The 20,666-nt window shown below is 40.5% G+C and overlaps 1 protein-coding gene across 5 annotated transcripts in view; it reads right to left on the bottom strand.

Moving 5' to 3' along the window:
• Window positions 1-12,462: 12,462 nt before the first annotated feature.
• Window positions 12,463-20,666, bottom strand: part of LOC137643823 (tigger transposable element-derived protein 1-like) — a 37,689-nt gene continuing 29,485 nt past the window's right edge. For 4 of the 5 annotated variants that reach the window (XR_011045080.1, XR_011045079.1, XM_068376523.1 and 1 more), the window contains one exon: window positions 12,463-14,535. Coding sequence is in view for 2 of the 5 variants with exons in the window: in XM_068376523.1 (XP_068232624.1) it covers window positions 14,337-14,535 (199 nt within the window). In the remaining 3 variants the exon portion in view is untranslated. The remainder of the gene's footprint in view (window positions 14,536-20,666) is intronic. The other variant, XR_011045081.1, reaches the window with a different exon arrangement.

Below are 20,666 nucleotides of genomic sequence, written 5' to 3' on the forward strand. Positions count from 1 at the left end.
GATTTGGTAACCGGATCTACACAAGTGTAATTGGTAGAGTAAGCTAATGTTGGAAAATTTATCAAGTTATTGGGGGTTATGCGATATGACTGCCAATTAACTAATAAAGCTTGGTGTTGAGCGGAATAAGTCAATTTGCAAAACCCCAAATTAGGCAACAAATCGATAAACACTTACAAAAATATCGATTTATATTTATTCAAGAACTTCGGCAGGGATGCAACTTTTGAGAAAGGTTTTTATATTTATTCAAGAACTTCGGCAGGGATTCAACTTTTGAGAAAGGTCTCTAAATCTTAACACTGGAACCCCCTGGAACACTATTGCCACATCACCACTACAAAACAAAGATTGAAAGTACAGTATACAGGCTCCCATTTGTGTTTTTTTTTTATAATACAGATGTAAAGAACTGATAATCTAGCTTTTTGTCCTCAATTTCCAGGGTCCATTGGACCTACCAAATAAAACTTATAGCCCTTTTAATATTTGGCAAGTGTTTAATGACTAATTCAGTGCAGGGTTGTAACTTATTTGGTGTTTTGTCAGCTTATGGTGACATGCAAAGCCATGGGTAAATTACACCTGTGCTTAATTCATTTATTTATTATATTATTATTATTATTTTTTTTTTTTTATAGCAGCCGAGGAGACAAGATTTCCCTAATAATTTCCGAAGTTCTTCCACTACCCTTAGAGGGAGTGGCATTGCTGTACAACTAGCAGAGAAAACCAAATATTTAAAACAAAAGTTAGATGCTGCTTTAGGCATCAAGGAATCTTCCATTCAGATCTCTGAAGGGCTAAAAATAGATCTTGCTAAAACATGACTATATATTAGATTACTTCTGAAATCTATAAGATATTTAGCAGCTTGTACTGGCACACAAGAAAAATCTGAGTTTTAGAAAGATCTGCGAGACCAAAGGATTATTTTACAGGGAATTTACTAAAAAGAAAAAAGTTATAAATACTTAAAGAAAAAGTGTATTTGATACATATTCTGATATACTCCCTTGTTACTGAATCATTTGGTTCACTCCGTTAGGCTGTATGTTACGGTAGAATACTCTGGCACTATGATTCAAAACCACTTCTGCACTTCTGGGAAAATAAATAAGAATTACTACAAATTTCTTTACAATTACATTACAAGCAGCAAACTTGGTTTACACATTAAATTCAAGATTATATGAATGTCTTCAATATTAGTTTCCAAATGCTAATAAGTTTCTTTTAGAAAACTAAAGATTTTTGTTTATCAAAGCTGATAAAATCTGACCTTGTGCATAAAGTTATGGCTACATTTTATCATTGCAGAGAGAGAGAGAGATAGAAAGAGAAAGAGAAAAAGAGTATAAATGACATGACCTAATTGCCCTTCGTCTTGCTGCTGCTCAAACTCCATAGCCCACCGTCGTCTTGCAGCTCTTAATTGTTCTACAATACCTTCTGGTCGTGGTTTCATGATAAAAGTTTTATTTCATTAGATATTATAGGTATTGTGTTTTAGTTGCTGCCTCTGTTAACTTCGTACTGGTGCTTTCATTGGTACTCCTGCTGTCTATATTAAAGTACTTACTTACTTTGCATTCATTTTTATTATAGTAATTTTAGATAATTATTTTAGCCGGCCGATTTCTTAATGCCCTCTGTCACCGCTGCCGTTATCTGCAGCATTTAGCCGTCTGTTTTATATTATTCTGAAGCCTGCACGCTTCAAGTGGTATTCTTTTTTTCTGCAAAGCTTATCTTCTTCCACCTCTCTATATTGAACTATTCCTTACTCAATTTCTTATATTGTTATTGCTGCTTTCATTATAACCCATGCTCCCGTGGGCTTTCTATCATGCGTTGCTGCAGCCGTTAAAAGTTTTATATTCCACTGTTTCCTGCTTTCTTTTAACCATGTTCACCTTTCTTAATACCCTCTGCTGTTGCTATGTTCATTTGAGTTACTGTTGACTAAGTTTTTGTCTATTGCCTACTCTCTTGCCGTCATACTTCTGCCTACCTACCTTTGGTAACAGTTGTATATTTCAAAATCACTGTTCTTCATTTTGCTGCCACTGCCATTGTTTGCAATTTCTGCTACTTTTTTTATATACAGATGCTGTCAGTTTTTTTTTTTTTTTTAAACATCTGCCACTGCCTTCTATGTAATTTCTACTTAAACATAGAGTTTCTTGGTTACGGTTACTGCGTACTTGTGACAGGTGATATCAGCTCTCCGTTATATATTCTGCAGTTTGTCTTCGTCCATTCTGTTAGGCTTCTTTTCCTGCTACCTGTCTTCGTCTTTATCTTTGATAGCGTTCATTTCTGGAAAATACTTCACATTATATAAGATAAATTAATTTTAATTTTACTTATAATCTAACCGATCTAGCAGCTAACAAAATTCCTAATAATTATCAAGTTTTGAACAATGGCATATTGGAAATATATTTGAAGGATTTCTCTGCATTTTCATTAACCTGAAATTAAAAGTATTTGAGTAGTAAGAAACTAGTGACTTACAAAAAAAATTGCATTTAAATCTTGAACAATAAGAACAGTATAAATATGTACAATCATGGATATGGAGTAAGTTAAGGCCACACCCCTAGTCCAAAGAGGTCGGGGCCTATACAACGCATTGGTGCAAGTGGGAGTCAAAACCAAAAAAGCTAAAAGGAAAACTGGACAGCAAATTACAAGAAAAATATCCGAAATAGTAGAAAAGCGAGTTTAACTTGTGCAGGCACAGACTCAAATTTTATTCGATGCAAACACTCAAGTGCACCATGTTACAGCAATTATAAGATTTATGGTAATTGTTGTTGAAAGACTTTTTCTAAAGTTCATGGTTACACTGTTAATCTTTATCTATGAAAATTTAACGCCAGAAAGTTGGTAGTTTTCACTACGGATTTCAAAGAATAACATGACATTTCGCTACCTTTAGAAAGGTGAAAATAGGAGCAAAGCATTCTGTATAATACCAGGCACTAAATTCCATGGGAGTAGTGTCAAATTTATGCAAAATTAATTCTCACGCGATAGATTAAATCTTTAATTTATGCAACAATTTTTAGCTGTGCTTGAGTTGACATCTGTTTTTTCCAGATTACAGGTCAAGCTTGCTTCAATGAATTAAGTAACTAGGCTCATTGCTGGGGTCTGACCGATTCAAGTAGGAAGGAGCACTCCTACACTTGCTCTTCGAAGTAGAAGTTAAAGAGGCTGGACAGGGCACACGATTATGGAGAAAACTCAAATTCTATATTAGTCCAAGAAGTTTTTTATCAAACCAAGATTTTTTTTTTTAGCAAATATAGTAAAATAATTCCTTCAAAGAACTTTATAAACCACTGTTCAGCTAGTTATTGACCACTTAGTCCATAGTAAAATCTTTTATATAATTATATTTTGCAACCACAATATAGTGCAAGATCTTAATAATGAACGAATATGACTTATTTATAAACAAAATGAATAGAATTGGTTAAATGAAATTTAATATATATTTCTTTCGGTAATGTACCACACTTAAAAATCTTGAAATGGGTTTCCAGTTTAACTGTTCAATACCATATATCAAAATCCCACAGGAAGTAAATTTTATGTTAGTCGTAGAATTTATGATCAATCGGCAATGAATGAGTATCCCCATTCCAGAGCTTTGTTTTATGTCCCAAATTCTATTAAATAATAAGTCCTGCAACATTACCAATAGTTATTATTGATGTCAAGTCATCCATGTGTAGCTTATATTTTCCTATAATGACTGCATGAGAAAGGGTCAGTAAAATATACGTAGCTTTTCCGACCATCGACCGTATAATGAACAGGCTTTACACTAAACTGTTAACCGGTTTTTTTTTTTTTTTTTTTTTTTTTTTTTTTTTTTTTTTTTTTTTTTTTTGTTATTTGTATTATGGGAACCCTCCAGTTTGGCCAGCACACTTTGAGCCAAATACGGTAGCGACCCATGACCTCAGATTTCAATTTTGAAAGTTCAGATTATTGCATTTTGGTTTGAGGTTGTTTACTATTCAAGATTCAAATTTAGTTATTAATGAAAAGTATTCATCTAATCACTAAAACATCTCTTTCTTATATTTATACAATTGCATCCGTTCCTTCACATATCCCTTTTCTGATCAAAGTAGCAGCTTATTTACTCTTCTAGAGTTCAAGGGCAAGATATTCATATTAGTCTCCAATCAAAAATTATCTTAACACCTCATATTAGGCCCTGAGAACAGCTTCCGTAAACTTGCCTGAAGACCTGAGAACAGCTTCCGTAAACTTGCCTGAAGACCGGAGAACAGCTTCCGTAAACTTACCTAAAGAACGGAGAACCACCTCTGTAAACTTGCCTGAAGACCGGAGAACAGCGGAGAACCGCCTCCGTAAACTTGCCTGAAGACCAGAGAACAGCTTCCGTAAACTTGTCTGAAGACCGGAGAACAGCTTCCGTAAACTTGTCTGAAGACCGGAGAATAGCTTCCGTAAACTTGCCTGAAGAACGAAGAACAGCCTCCGTGAACTTGCCCGAAGACCGGAAAACAGCCTCCGTAAACTTCCCTGAAGAACGGAGAACAGCCTCCGTAAACTTGCCTGAAGAACTGAGAACAGACTCCGTAAACTTGCCTTTAGACTGGAGAACAGCCTCCGTAAACTTACCCGACGGACGTAAAACAGCCTCTGTAAACTGGCCTGAAGACCGGAGATCCGCCTCCGTAAACTTGCCTGAAGAGCGTAGCACAGCTTCCGTAAACTTGCCTGAAGAACGTAGCACAGCTTCCGTAAACTTGCCTGAAGAACGTAGCACAGCTTCCATAAACTTGTCAAGACCGGAGAACAGCTTCCATAAACTTTCCTTTAGACTGGAGAACAGCTTCCGTAAACTTGCCTGAAGACCGGAGAACAGCATCCATAAATGTCAAACGGATAAATAGAGTACACCATAGAAAGCCTGCAGCTTCCATGGAGAGACTCAAACACCAGGAAAAGTAAATTTTAAATCAATCCAGAATCCCAACTAACCCAGAAAGCACCGCTACCATTAGTATGGTCTTAAAAAAGTAAAGGCAACTTCCCTGAAGCAGTCATGAAGAAACCAGATGAGAGATACATAGATCTCAAAATCCCAGCAGAACTTGGAAGTATCCAGCATTGGCAAGACTTGCAGGTCTTGAATTAACCTGTTAAGCTATACAATTGCACACTGATACAAGGTGCAGCATAATCTCATTAACCGGAGAATTTCTAAAAGATCATCATCGGTAATGATATCGGCTGATGTTAGATTATTGGATTATATTACTATACCTTACCATATACCATATATGTGAATACTAAACATTGGCAAGAGACACTCCAATCGAGCAAATATCGTATTAAACGTGGTCCAGCAATAGGCTGAAAAAAGTAGAGAGTAAAAGCACATTAATACCACGAACCCTAATTGTATCGAGACCAGCATGATTATTATTACCCTAATTGTAACCATCGTGAAGATGTCTGGTTTCAGTTTCAGTTTCAGTTTTGTCTGAAGGGGTACTTGCCAGAACGTCAGCCTGGCTACCCAACCTGAACACTGGTACCAACCCACAGGAATAACCTCCCTAGTAAACCGTTTAAACTCACGGTCCCGGGCTAGGGTCGTACTGCTTCCATGCAAATGCGTTATCATTGAACTAGCCAGAATTTTACAGCAATTGGAATTAACTAGGTCAAAGACAAGTGCAGAACAGAAATAAATGAAATAAAAAAAAGTTTCAATAAATGTTTAATAAACTAATACGATTAATGCCTATCTGTTTAGTATCTACTAAACAAAAATTAGTTAAAAATTCATAAAAAGTGATGAGATGCAGATCTTATAGATTAAAATTGGATTTATGCAGACAAAAGATAGTTTTTTCATTTTGGTTACTTACCTACCATAAATTGACGCACACTTTGGACACAAGGCAATTTGATGCTGCAGACAAAAAAGGTGAAAGACACTTCGAAACATGTCTCGTTTGTCTTGTGGTTGTCCCTTGGCGGACAGGTTTGGTATCATATTTGTTTCGATAACTTTGATGTGGCCACAGGGACTTCAAAGGCCAGGTTGACTGGCTTAAAAGTTTCCTTCTTTAGACGACAGTCCCCTCAAAAACCTGCTGGCATGCATATCATATATACTGATATTTCACATTACACAAAACCATGGCCAAGCTGAGTCCTTGAGGAATGCTGGCACTCGCTAAAGGCACGAACCTGTACAAAATATAGGAATTGAGCATTGGTATATTCAGTATCTAATAAAAGACAGTGGCCAGTGTCCTTTCTTAAAAACATTTTAAAGCACATTTGATCAAATGTGTATAAACCCTCTACTAACGAGTTATAGAGTGAGTTTGGTGTATTTCATAAAATTTAAGAGTAGGAGTTTAATGTATTTCATGCAGTTGAAGAGTATGATTGTGGTGCATTTTGTACAATTCAAGAGTAGGAATTTGGTGTATCATTTTAAAATTTAATAGTACAAAAAAAAAAAAAACATCAGTTTCTTCCTGCTCTTTAACTTCGACGGATCATGCCAAAGGGAACTCTAAAGCAGCAACTTCTTTATCTTATTGGCACCGAAAAGACAAAGTGCGTTTGTAATTGAACACTGCCATAGTCCTTGATAAGAGGCTCCTCCTCTAGTCTGACGAGCAACAAGGAGAGAGGTTGACTTATGACAAATCTGTAATCTCTGTGCAGCCACTTCTGTGAAAGAGATATCACAAGCTCCATCGTGAAAACTTCTTCCAGAGTCAATCCTCTCGGCACCTTCACTGTGACCGTACCCAATTGTGCAATAGCGTTATACATGTAGTGTGCATCGGAATTGGAAACTAATTCGTTAACAATGAAAACGAAATAAAATCAAAACATAAAATATACACACACTGTATATGCTAACAATGATCAAATAAATTTCTTATTTCAAATACTTTTTCTTAAAATTAGAAAATTTAGGCTACAAATGCGTAGGAAAAATTATCAAAAATAATTAAAATATATCAGATGTAATATGCTTCTATGTATATCATATGCATACATTTTAATACATATTCCATTTCAATTTGATTATTCAAAGAACAATAAAAAAATTAACAATCATATATGAAGGAAAAACGATTAAATATGTATACTTACTTAGCAGGCTTGTTGATAATATACATCTTGAAGGGACACCAACCTCCAAAGACTACAAGCTGTTCAAAAACAGTCAAATGATGTCCAGGGCTGTTGTTTCTCCTACAACGCACCAAAACATGGCCCCACACTTTCCTTCATAGGATGATGTGATCATCCTTCACTCTCTCAGCTTTGATGGTCGCATAGTAGAAGCAAAGCATCAGCACCAAGAAAGCAAATCTATGCTTATTCATGTGTACCGATAAAATGGATTCCCTTTGCCAATGCCCCACGTATAAGAGATAGTGGTACGATTGTCATTCCGGACTGCAGACATTACAAAATATCAAATGAAAGCCTTTAGATCCCTCTAGTCTACATCCACGAGGGAAACCCCAAATTACCTCATCCATGAACAGAGAAGAGGTTGAATGTTCACTTCGCACCCAATGCTGTAGAGGTAGGCCTCAGATTAAATGCTGGGGGTAAACAGTCTGTGCCAACGAGACCCATCACAGCTTTACGCTACTTCCTTCTCTACAAATTTTATTAGGGTTCCCCTGACTGGATAGAATTCTCTCTTTCCTAATCTTCCTACTCTTCTCCTCTACTGGGGCAAGACACTTCAGCTGGTCGTGGCTCACGTGATGTTGATGGCAAGAGTGAAGTTTGTGAATAACTGAAAACAAGACAGAAGCACCAAGACCCTCTTCACCCTTCATCCCCGCACCCTCCGTGTTCACAAATGCCTCTTGTGCCTTGACTCCCTTCCACACTTCCATAGCCGCCACGTCATCGTCCCAGATATCAAAGACTGATGTTGACGACAATCTTAAGGTCGCTAACTCTGTTAGGAGAGAGTCCATTTGGATCTGATAAAATGCAATAAATAGAGTTCCCATACAAAGAAAAATTACTACATGGTATCATAGGGCATATTGGCAACCATCATCATCTCATATATGCTATACCAACCAATCTCTCTCATTTTCCAACAACCTTGCTTCATACAAGTGTAAATCCTATTTTACATGAAAATAAAATGCAACATCTGCTTTTTTATCCCTTACCTTACTTAGGAATCATCAGGTTGATCTTAACCCAAAAGGGAACTCCGGAGTAATAAAAGAAAAAGCCTCGAAAAAAAACGTCCGTTCAGGACGGAAGCTGGTAGTTTGATGAAGTCTTGCATGTCTTTACCATCTGCAACTACTAGAGGTGATGTTTTATAGGGGGGGGGGGGGGAAAGAGAAAGGAAAAAAGTATTTTGACATGTTTGGGGTCGTATACGACCCGTTGTACCTATCCTAAGTGGTTCCAGAAATTTATTACAATCAAATTGCTTGAATCATTCAGAAATTAGACCACAGCCTGAATAAAACTCAAACATACGTTTACTGCAGAGTTTTAGAAATACAGTACATGTTAAAACCCTCAGAGTCGGTTGCATGTTTAGGCCTTTGAGGTGGAAGTTATAGTCTGAGAAGATCTGAAAGCAAAGTGTAGTTCGAAACAATATAAAAATGTACAGAAACCCCGCAAAAGAAGAAGTAACTGAACGACTGTGCCAGGTATCCACATTCTGGATAAAGCATTTAATCAACCTACTAATTTCTTGTCTAACAATTCAATATCAATTTACCTGCTGTACATCCCAAGGGAGAACAAAATTAAAACATGGTTAAAGAAATGTACACATTTACTTGCACAAGACAAGTTTATAAACATCTTTGAAAATAGATCTTTTGTGGAATAAATTTAAAAACAAATCAGATAAGATTCTTTTAAGAGAATTTGCTATTATTAATGATACATGAATTTTAAATAGATTACAATTACTTTTTTTTTATTGATAATTACTTCATTAGATGTATATTGCAACGGCAGAGCTTCATGTTCTAATTATTCAACAACTAAAGGTTTGAGTATGTTATGTTAATAGCATCTACATAAAAAACCACCTATTTTCATGGTCAAATCTTGTAATTTATAGCAAGTACTGAGTAAACCGACAAGTTTAATTAGCGTCAGTTTAAGAAAAAGCCTCATGATGAGTGTTCAAATGCTGCATTACAGTCAAGACGCTTTTATTAACTTTCCGTTCCAGAATACTGCATTAAGCCATTTGATTGTACCTCATCGTATAGGAGGAGAGGAGTGTTTAGTCAAATATTTTAGTGCGAAAAAAAGTTAAAAAATAGGACAACTCAATATCGTAGTGGAACCCAGACAGTAGTTCCAGTTAGGTCTAAGTTTGGACCTACCTGAAATTACAGTCTGGATTCCACTGTGATAAAAACTGCTGTCTCATATATATATCCAAAAGTTTCTTTGTAGCAAATTTTCAATTTTTTCTTCGTAGTTAAAAAATAAGAACAACTTTAACTGCATATTCCTCTCCTAAAAGATACTTTCAAAGATCTTCGAACACTGGCTGAATGTAGTACTCTAGAACAGAAAAATAACAGAAAAAAAAGCTTCATATACATTGAATACGAAAAAAAACTCTTATGATTGAATGCCGTTAAAACATTTTAATAATGTGTGAAACGGTTACTAATTTTAAACAAAGTACAGAAGTTTCTCATTCGTAAGCTTTAACTACACTTTTTTGGGGGTTTAAACTATACTTACTTGTAAAAGGCTTTTGACTTTTGAACGCAATGATGACATATTGTTCCTTTCACAAAACTATTCATCAAACAATGCCAGAATTACAAGCAATATGAAATATATAAATTAGTTACGTCCTTGCAAAGGCTTAATGGAACAGTAACAGGAGAAGGATAGCGCAAAGCACTTTTTTGAACAGGTTATACATTACCCAACTTGGCAAGCAACATAATTTGCCAAATTAAGATCTAGCGTGGCCGGTAGCTTTGTATAGGTCAACCACTCCTAAAAAATAGAATGATAAAGCTACTGAATAACCTAAGTAAAGGCCGTAACAAAATCTATGAGCCAACTATACACTGGACTTCAGTGCGGCTGACCATCTCTTTGTTGGAGATTTGGAAATATAGAACATTGTTTTTTTGACTAGGAGAAACTCAAGGCCAAGTTTTTATTTTTTTATTTTTTTTAATTGAAAATTTTCATTGCTAAAAAAGTAATTTTATATATTTATTTGAGTATATTCAGCCCGGTGGGCAACCTTTTTCTGATTTGGTGCCCATTTACCATTTCAAAATTTTCTGAATAATAGACAATTGGTTTTCCTTATACACAGTCTGGTATTCGTAAATAAAAGTTTACTTCGTCTCTCTAATCAAAGAAAGAAGAACAGAGTCGAAGGTATGTTCTATTTCTGTCTCTCTCTTACATATTACTAAGTGCTAAGAGACACTAACCATGTAGGCCAAAAGCCAAAAATTTGCCCAGATAACGAGACTAAACTTTAATGTGTTAGACGGTCTTGCGCATTTTTACGCATTTGGTACGTACATAGGATATACGTCAACACCACCACTAAAAGCCCATGATTAGATATTCTAACGCCCATTCAACCAATCTCTATAGAAATACTTTGAAGCCGTTCTCAATAATGAAGAATATTTGAAGAAATAATGATATATTAATATAAAATCTTATGAAATAATTCTAAGGTTTTATAACTCAGTATGTACACTTACAATTTGCATAAAATATTCTGTATATGAAAACTAGTGACCTTTAAGAGTAACTAAAGTTTATATAACATGGAATTAAAGTGATACAAGAATTATAAATTCAAACAATTTTATCTTTTAAAGTATTTCAAATTAAAAATATGTTGAGAAAAAAGCGAACAAGAGTTTGAGCTCGCCCCGAAGTAAAATGGTTTTAATGAAGCGAAATCGCGAGTTTTAACGGGCGATATTTCTATGCATCCGGAACCCTAAATAAGAATTTTCACAAAATTTCAGGTAATGGATTTCGTTCCTGAAAACGGTCCATAATCAATCGATAATATGTCATTGTAATTAAAGCAAAATTGAAAATTTTTAATTCTTTGATCATGCAAAAATGAAAGAAATTCGTCAATATGAATAAAAGAAGGGGTGGGTCAATCATTCCAATCCACGAAGAAGAAAAAAAAAAGGTAAGGATATTTGCATCAAGTTAAATCTATTAGTTGCTAAGTTCCAGCTTCCCAGTCATGTGGTTGGTAAAAGTAAAATACGCCAGGAGTTAATCTGACATGTGGGCAGCAAAATTCTGAATATGGTTGCCGAAATACAAATTGCGTTTTATATTCTATTGTAATTACTGCAAGTATGCATAATCACTTAATTTGAAGGCAATTTCATTCCTCCAAATTATCATTCATCCGCTCTTGGCTGCATAAAAGCTCTCAGTTTGTCGATTTCAAATAGAAAAGGGGATAGATTTTCAAAATTTCCCCATCTACATATAACCTTTGATATCCAACAAATTTTATTTTATCTAATACAAACAACCCATCTATATAATTTTTGGCTTGACATTTATAATTGATGCATCTCGTTTTAGGTAATCACTTGTAGCCTACTGGAAACGTCCCTGCCTAGCGATTTGCCGAATGTAGTTAGGGAGCTGCTCGAGCTCTTATAGCGTCTGTAATTTCACCATCCTTTTGAGACAAGGACGAGGGTTTTGTAGGGGGACCTGAAAGTCTATCTGCAGAATACTCAGTGGCCATTGCCTGGCCCTCCTTGGCTCTAGGTCGAGTGAAAAGGGGGCTCGGGTGCTATCATTATGGCATAGGTTCTCAACCAAAGGGGGTGATTCCCCATAGGGAGGAATTTTAAGTTTTCAGTAAGGGGGGGGGGGGGGCGGAAATAAGGACTAAAAAGCAAACATTAACAATTTTAAGTTTATTTTCAATTGCATTTGAGCTCCCAAGGGTGCTGTTGTAGAGAAAAAAAATAAAATTATTTGAAGTATATGCATATTTTCAATGCACTTCTCGTAGATAGTCATCCCTCCTTATTCGGGTGGGTTAGGCAACAAGCACAAAAAGATGACCTAGGGTACACTAACTCCTAAGCCTAACAACTCACTGCCCATTGCCTTAGAGTGGTCGGCCAGTACACCAAGTAACCCACCGTACTACCCGATCTTTTATTTACTCAGTTTATATCACAGTATAAGTGTTGTATAACAGTATGAACACATTTTTGCAAGTGTACTGTACATGTACATAAGACTGTGATACACAATACTAATCATCGCCACACTTACAGATAAATAATGTGCTAATGACAAAATGCTGTTGCTTTTATCAATATAGCACTTGACGATACTGTAGTGTACATTACTGTAATATATGTACAGTACTATCACTACTGTACACCTTTACTAGTCAAGGTGACACCAAGTATTCACAGTTTTTGGAAAGTGGATTTGTCCCATTTTTGTCAAATCGACATATTTCTAAATCTTCTGTACATTACTGTAGTAAATTGTAAATACTGTGAAGTACAGTAGAATTTATGCATACTATACTGTATATTACGTAACAGTAAAATATAGTTTAGAACAATTAAAAGTGAAAAACTTAAGTGTACACATTTAACACCACCAACCACTTTCATATAAACTTCTACGCAGTATCAAGTCTTGAGGCACGATTCCATTCTTGATGCATCGTTACTTGCATACTGTAGAGAATCACACAGTTAAATCTCTCAAGTACTGTACAGTATATACAAATATAGCTGTCGAAAATACACATCTATTAGTGAAACTATTTTAAAAGAATACAGAAGTACGGTATGATCTGATCATGTATGTTCGGTATGTACCGTACTTAGAAATTTTTCTATATTACAGTAATAGTTTGCAAAAACAAAAATAATAAAGTACTGTTATAATATACGTACTTAGCAAAACATATTCTGCCAAAAGGCACAGTTGGAAAGGTGGATGGAGGATAAGCTGTGCACTTACAAATGGAAGACATAAACGAAGAAGGGACATAGCTGCATGGCAGGACACTTCTACACTGAAGACTCATCGCTGGTGTAAAGAAAAATATTTAAAAAGGATTAGTACAGGATAGAGATATTAAGAGGACATGTCTACATGGAAGAGTCATCACTGCTGTAAGGAAAAAGATTTAAAATGCATTAGTACCGGATAGTACTGTACTGTACTTGAACCAAACTGTAAAAATGAAAAAATGTATGAAGAAGACTATCTTGCCATTCTGCAATTGAAGGAGAATTGGCAGCACCATAATCATAACAAAGCTTGATGGTGGTTTCCAGGGGAAGTTTGCTGGAGGATCGGTTTCATAGTTGGAGGTGGTGGTGGTGATGGTAGAGGCTCAGGCTCTGGGAGAGGCAGAGGTAGGGGGGGGGGGGGTTAGTCAGGAGATTCCATGGTTTTAGGAGGATGTTGGTGATGACATTGACTCAGGCTCTGGGGGTGGCATGGGGTGGGGGTGGAGGTTGCCGTTTCTTACGACTGGGTAAGAAAGTTATGGGAGCTGCTTCGCCGACTTCATCATATCCTAGATGTTCTTGTAGCCAACAAAAGTCTTGTCATGGAACACATGAACAGCGCACGTATCATGGAATGATTAATGCTTTTTGCCCTTTGTTTCAACTCTTCCACCAACCATGATATCACTGCCAACTTTGAGCGCATTACCTTCTACATCCTTGTAAAGTTCATCGGCCACCTCCTCTTCCTTAATTGCTGAACAGACTAACTCAGCCAGGTTCTCGTCAGTCAGCTCCTGGTCATGGCCATCTAGTACCTCTAAGATGATGTCCTCTGCCACTAAAGTAAAACATTTAACTGCCTTCGTCCAAGTCATGATCATCTTGACAATGATGGAAAGCATTGTCAGGACTGAAGCTGCTAAAATCCTTGACACACCCTGGCCACACAAATTTCCAGCAGACATTCGCAGTCTCTGGCTTGGCGTAGTGAACAGAATCAGACAACTGACAGGCAGCCAGCGGCCTGCAATCATGAACTTCTTCTAATAGTCCATGTTGAGGTCACGATTGAGATCAGTGGCTTCTTGGGTCACACCATTACTTTTCGGCTGTAGTGGGCCTCATCCATAGGCTGGATGAGGGAAGTGGTGTTCAGAGGAAAGAGCACACCACTTGCACGTTAGGGATCATCCTCCCAATGTAGGATGGACGTCCGGGAGTGTTGTCAAGAATGAGAAGGACCTTTAATTCCATGCCCTTACTCTAAAGGTAGTCCTTCTCTTCTGGAAGCAGTACTGGAACTAGCTCAAGAGGAGCTCCTTCATCGTCCATGCCTTTTGATTGGGCATGAAGAAGAAAAAATTCATGTTGTGATGCTGAAGTGCACGGGGGTCTTGGCGACATAAATAAAGTCGGGTTTAATAAGGTGGCCCCGCCATCACTGTACATACTCAACGTACACCTGGGGAATACAGAAAAGGCACTTCTATTATGACGAAAAATAATAAAATTCAAGAAACGTAAAATTAAACAATCAATAAAAAGTGAAAGTTCATTTTACTGAACATTTCAATTAGAGAATGAAGAAAAAAAAATATGGAGTTTTTATGATAAAACAAAGTTTTATGAATACTTACCTGGCATACATACATACATACATACATACATACATACATACATTCACACATTTGGAGGAGGGAAAGATAGAAAAACATAGTTGGGGAAACAACAAAAGAGTTGTAGGAGAAAAACACCTTGATTTCTTACATGCCAAGGTAGCCGACTTCAGAGGTAACTGCCTCTAGAGTCGCTTTCCCTTAGGGAGCGTTCAGCCAGTTGTAGACCTGCTACGCTGCAAACAACTCAATCGAGTCTGTCAAAGGGGTAGGACCAACAACTTGACTAGACTTCAGAAACTACCTTCGCCCCATAAAATAAAAAAAGAATTGCAACCTTACTAAAACTAACCATCTAATCTTGCAGAAATAGACATAAGCTATCTATCTGGACTGAGGGAACCGGACCACAAGACGAGGACCTCTGACAACCATAAAAAACAAAAACCCATATACAAGTACACAAACTAAGGTTGAGTGGGGGTAGTATCTCCTTTGCCTAAAACAGAAGCCGCAGCTACGTATGGGCCCAAGGTATAACACTTGTCATAGTCCACTCTTACCTCTCTGAGGTAATGAGAAGCGAAGACAGAGTTGCTCCTCCAGAACGTTGCGTCCATGATCTGCCTAACCGACTTATTTTTCCGGTATGCCAGAGAGATAGCAATGCCTGTTACTTCGTGACCTCGTACTTTCCACAGGGCGAAGTTCTCTTCCTCACAAAAGAGGTGGGCTTCCCTAATAGTTTCCCCCAGGAAAAAGGACAAAGCATTCTTTGACAGGGGTTTTTGAGGATCCTTCACCGAACACCATAAGGAGTTGGAAGCACCCCTCACGTTCTTAGTGTGGGCCAAATAAGCCTTGAGAGCCCTAACCGGGCAGAGGAGTATTTCCTGTTCCTGACCCACTAGATTCGTGAGGTTAGCGACTTCAAAAGTCCTGGGCCAGGGTTTCGAAGGGTTCTCATTCTTGGCGAGAAAGTCGAACCTTATGGTACAAACCGCTCCATTTTGGGTGAAGCCTACACGCTTCTCGATTACCTGGACCTCGCTGATCCTCCTGGCAGTCACTAGAGTCAGAAGGAAGAGGGTTTTCTTAGTCACATCTCTCAGAGAGGCTTGCGAGATAGGCTCAAACTTCTTGGAGCACAAAAACTTAAACACCACATTCAGGTTCCAAGAAGGGGGTCTTAACTGCACCTGCTTCGTCGTCTCAAAAGATCTAATGAGGTCCTGCAAGTCCTTATTCTGAGATAACTCAGAGCCTCTATGCCTAAAGACGGTTGAAAGCATGCTCCTGTATTCTTTAATGGTAGATACAGCCAGCTTAGCATCCTGCCTGAGGTACTAAAGAAAGTCTGCAATCTGGCTTAGAGAGGTAGAGGACGAGGAAACCTTGTGCCTTTTGCACCAAGCTCTAAAGGTCTCCCACTTTGACTGGTAGACTCTTTGTGAAGAGATCCTCCTTGCTCTGGCAATAGCTTTCGCCGCTTGTGCCGAAAAGCCTCGAGATCTAACGAGCTTCTTGACAGTCTGAAGGCAGTCACATTGAGAGCGAGGGGGTTTTGATGAAATCTCTCGAAGTGGGGTTGTCCGAGAAGATCTGGACTTGCAGGGAGTCTTCTTGGAACGTCCATCAGCAAGCCTACCATTACGGTGAACCATTCCCTCGCAGGCCAGAATGGAGCCACTAGGATCATTCGTCCCGAATCGAGGAGAGCGAATTTCCTGACAACCAGATTGATGATCTTGAACGGGGGAAAGGCATACATGTCCAGCCCCGTCCAATCTATCAAGAAGGCGTCCACTGGAACAGCTTCCTCGTCCGGGATTAGGGAGCAGTAGTTGGGGATCCTCTTGTTTAGACTGGAGGCGAAAAGGTCTATTACAGTTCTGCCCCACAACCTCCAGAGGCTCCGACAGACATGCGGGTTGAGAGTCCACTCTGTGGGAAGGACTTGTCCCCTCCTGCTGAGCATGTCTGCCCTGATGTTTCTCTGCCCTTGAACAAACGTTGTCAACAGCAGAGTCTCGTTCTCGTTCTCCCAAAGGAGAAGCTCTCTCGCAGTTGTGAACAGAGAGAGGGAGCGAGTTCCCCCTTGCTTCCTTATGTACGCGAGAGCTGTGGTGTTGTCGGAATTGATCTCCACAGTCTTTTCTGGCACCGAGGCTTTGAAGACCTATAGCCCTAACAAAATGGCCATAATTCCTTCCTGCTGATATGCTAACTGATCTGACTCCCTTCCCAAATACCCGAGACCTCTTTGCTCCCTAGTGTTGCTCCCCAGCCTGACTCGGACGCGTCTGAGAATAACACTAGGTCGGGGTTGTTCTTGAACAAGGAGATCCCTTTTCCCAACAGAGCTGGGTCCAGCCACCACATCAAAAGATCCTTGATCTTTGTCGGTATGGGAAAAGAAAGAGAGTCCTCCTGGATCTTTCTGTTCCAAACCTTTGCGAGGAAGTGTTGCAGAGGCCTTAGGTGCAGTCTCCCCAACGGGACAAACTGCTCCAGGGAGGATAGAGTTCCCAGCAGACTCATCCACTCCTTCGCTGAGCATTCCTGCTTCCTTAAAAAGTCTTTGACTTTGTCCAGGCACCTGGTCTGCCTCTCCTGGGAGGGAGAAGCCCGAAAAAGAACCGAATTCAGAACTATCCCCAAATAGAGAATAGTCTGATTCGGTTCGGTCTGAGACTTCCCCCAGTTGACGATGAGTCCCAGGTCCTGAGTCATCGTATACGTCTTCATTAGGTCCTCCAGACATTTTTCTTTCGACTGTGATCGGATCAGCCAGTCGTCTAGATAGAAGGATACCCTTATCCCCTCCTGGTGTAACCAGCCTGCCACATTCGCCATTAGTCTGGTGAAAACTTGGGGAGCTGTGCTCAGACCGAACCAAAGTGCCCTGAATTGGAAGCACTTGCCCTGGAACAAAAATCTCAGATATCTCCTTGAATACGGATGAATGGGGACGTGAAAATAAGCGTCCTGCAGGTCGAGAGATACCATCCAGTCGCCTGGACGAACTGCAGCCAGCACTGACCGAGTCGTCTCCATGGAGAACTTTGTTTTCTCCACAAAGGCGTTCAGAGAGCTGACAGCTAGGACTGGTCTCCATCCACCCGAATTCTTGGGAACCAGAAACAGGAGATTGTAAAAGCCTGGGGAGGCGAGGTCTTGAACCGGCTCTATTGCTCCCTTGACCAACATCTGGTCGACTAGCTCCAGAAGAGCCTCTCGTTTCCCCGCGTCGGTGTACTGAGCCACTAAGGCTAGGGGAGTGTCAGAGAGAGGTTGTTTCTTTAAAAAGGGGATCTTGTAACCTTCCTTGACGACCGAGAGGTACCAGGTGTCCGCCCCTCTCCTTTTCTAAGACTGCCAAAAACGAGACAGTCTTGCCCCTACTGGTGTCTGGAGGACTTCCATCTCATTTTTTGGACGGGTGCCTAAACGCAACTCTGCTGGTCCTTGTCCCGATTCTTGTCTTCTCCCCCTAAAATCCACTCTCGCGGAGGTCCTGCCCCGAAAGGGCTGTTGAAACTTCTTATCTTCCTTCTTCAGAGGAACAGACCGAGACAAAAGGTCCTGAGTAGCCTTCTGTGCCAGAAAAAGGGAGATATCTCTGACCAGAGCTTCAGGAAAAAGATGACGTGAAAAAGGGGCGTAAAGCAGCTCAGACTTCTGGGCAACAGTCACAGATCTAGAGGTGAAAGAGCACAAAAGGGCCCTCTTCTTTAAGACCCCTGCTGAGAAAAGGGAAGCCAATTCATTCGCTCCATCCCTTAGAGCTTTGTCCATGTAGGACACGATACTCGTCAGGTCCTTCGTGTCCTCCAGGAGTTCAGACTTCCTGGCCAGAGTCCCGAGAGACCAGTCCAGGAAGCTGAAAACCTCGAAAACCCTGAAAATTCCCTTGACGAGGTGATCAAGATCCGACATGGACCACATCCCCTTGGCAGAGTTTAAAGCATGCCTTCTTGCCGAGTCCACAAGAGCAGAGAAGTCACCTTGGGAGGAGGCAGGCACTCCTAACCCCAAAGGTTCCCCTGTCTCATACCACATACTGGCCTTGGAAGCGAGCCGAGATGGTGGAAAAGAAAAGGTGGTCTTGACAGCTTGTCTCCGTTCCTTCATCCAATCATCCACCTTAGCGAGAGCTTTCCTGGCCCAAATTGAAAGTTTCATTTTGATGAAGGCCGAAGACTTTGTAGCTTTCTTCCTGGTAAATTGAGACTGAGGAGAATGAGGGGCCGAAGGTTGAAATTCCTCCCCATAAAGTTCCAAAAGAGAGCGAGAAAGAACCTTATAATCACTAGAAGAGTCGGCAGGTTTTTCTTCCTCTTCCGAAATATCTTCGAGGTCCTGCTCAAGGATAACATCTTGAAGAGTTGGGCTGCAAGCAGTCTGGCACCAAGAGCTGTTTGAATCCTGGCGCCGAGCGCCGTTAACATCCTGTCGGCGAGAAGCGGTTGCAAGCAGTCTGGCACCAAGAGCTGTTTGAATCCTGGCGCCGAGCGCCGTTAACATCCTGTCGGCGAGAAGCGGTATCGCCACGATGACGAGAAGCGGTATCGCCACGATGACGAGAAGCGGTATCGCCACGATGACGAGAAGCGGTATCGCCACGATGACGAGAAGCGGTATCGCCACGATGACGAGAAGCGGTATCGCCACGATGACGAGAAGCGGTATCGCCACGATGACGAGAGGCGGTATCGCCACGATGACGAGAGGCGGTATCGCCACGATGACGAGAGGCGGTATCGCCACGATGACGAGAGGCGGTATCGCCACGATGACTAGAAGCGGTATCGCCACGATGACGAGAAGCGGTATCGCCACGATGACGAGAAGCGGTATCGCCACGATGACGAGAAGCGGTATCGCCACGATGACGAGAAGCGGTATCGCCACGATGACGAGAAGCGGTATCGCCACGATGACGAGAAGCGGTATCGCCACGATGACGAGAAGCGGTATCGTCACGATGACGAGAAACGGAATCGTCCTGAAGATGCAGGCTGCCTTCGTCTTGAAGATGCAGACTGCAATCGTCCTGTTTCCTAAGAAACGAGGCGGTAACGTCCTGGCGTTTCGAATGAGAAACGGAATCGTCCCGGTGCCGAGAACGAGAGGCACTATCGTCCTGGCGCCGAGAGAGGGGGGTAGGAAATTCCTGGCAGCGTGCCAATGAAGAGGGTGTGCATTGTCTTACGGCCGACAAAGTGCGCAGAGGTTTCTTGGGAGAGATACTAAGTTCTCTCTTTGAAGATGATCTCTTAACAGTTAAAGAGACGTCCTTACATCTGACGGACTATGAAGGGTGGCTGAAAGTTGTTCCTGCATAACAACCATGAAAGCTTTAGCAACCTCCGCTGGCTCTTGCGGTTCCGAAGAAGGCTGTTGTCGTACGGCTTGACTGGGAGCACTGGCAGAAGCAGGGAGTTTAGCAGGATTAACTGGGCTAAGGAGACTCTGTTTCGCCCTCTTAACAGGAACAACATCGAAATCATCTTCCGAAGGATCAGGATCTCGGCTACTCGAACCGGTAGAGGGAGAGCGAGACTGCACATCCCGGTTCCACCCTCTCTTCGTTGGTCTCGATTCGTAACGCCAATTACGTCTGGGAGAAGGATCAGGCGAAGACACAAACGTATCCGACACGCCTTTTCTACGGGGGTCCAGAGCAGCCTAGGAGATCGCAACAGGACTGTCTGAGGCGATGACTGACCGAGGATAAGCACCTCTCACCCCCTTTCGGCTTTCGACGTACCTTCTCCCTTGGTCCTGGGAGCTTGGTAGGAGGTCTAGACCTAGGGGTATGACAGATTTGATCAGCATCCACCTCCACTGCACTTTCACAAGCACTAATTTCACTTACACCCTTACCTTTAAAGGCCTCCAATTGTGCTTTAATGGCCTCTAATTCAGCAGCTAATTTAGCATACCCAGGGTCATCCGTAGGCACAGATCCTGT

Source organism: Palaemon carinicauda, chromosome 7, assembly GCF_036898095.1.
Source record: "Palaemon carinicauda isolate YSFRI2023 chromosome 7, ASM3689809v2, whole genome shotgun sequence".
In the NCBI taxonomy this organism is placed as follows: Eukaryota; Metazoa; Arthropoda; class Malacostraca; order Decapoda; family Palaemonidae; genus Palaemon; species Palaemon carinicauda.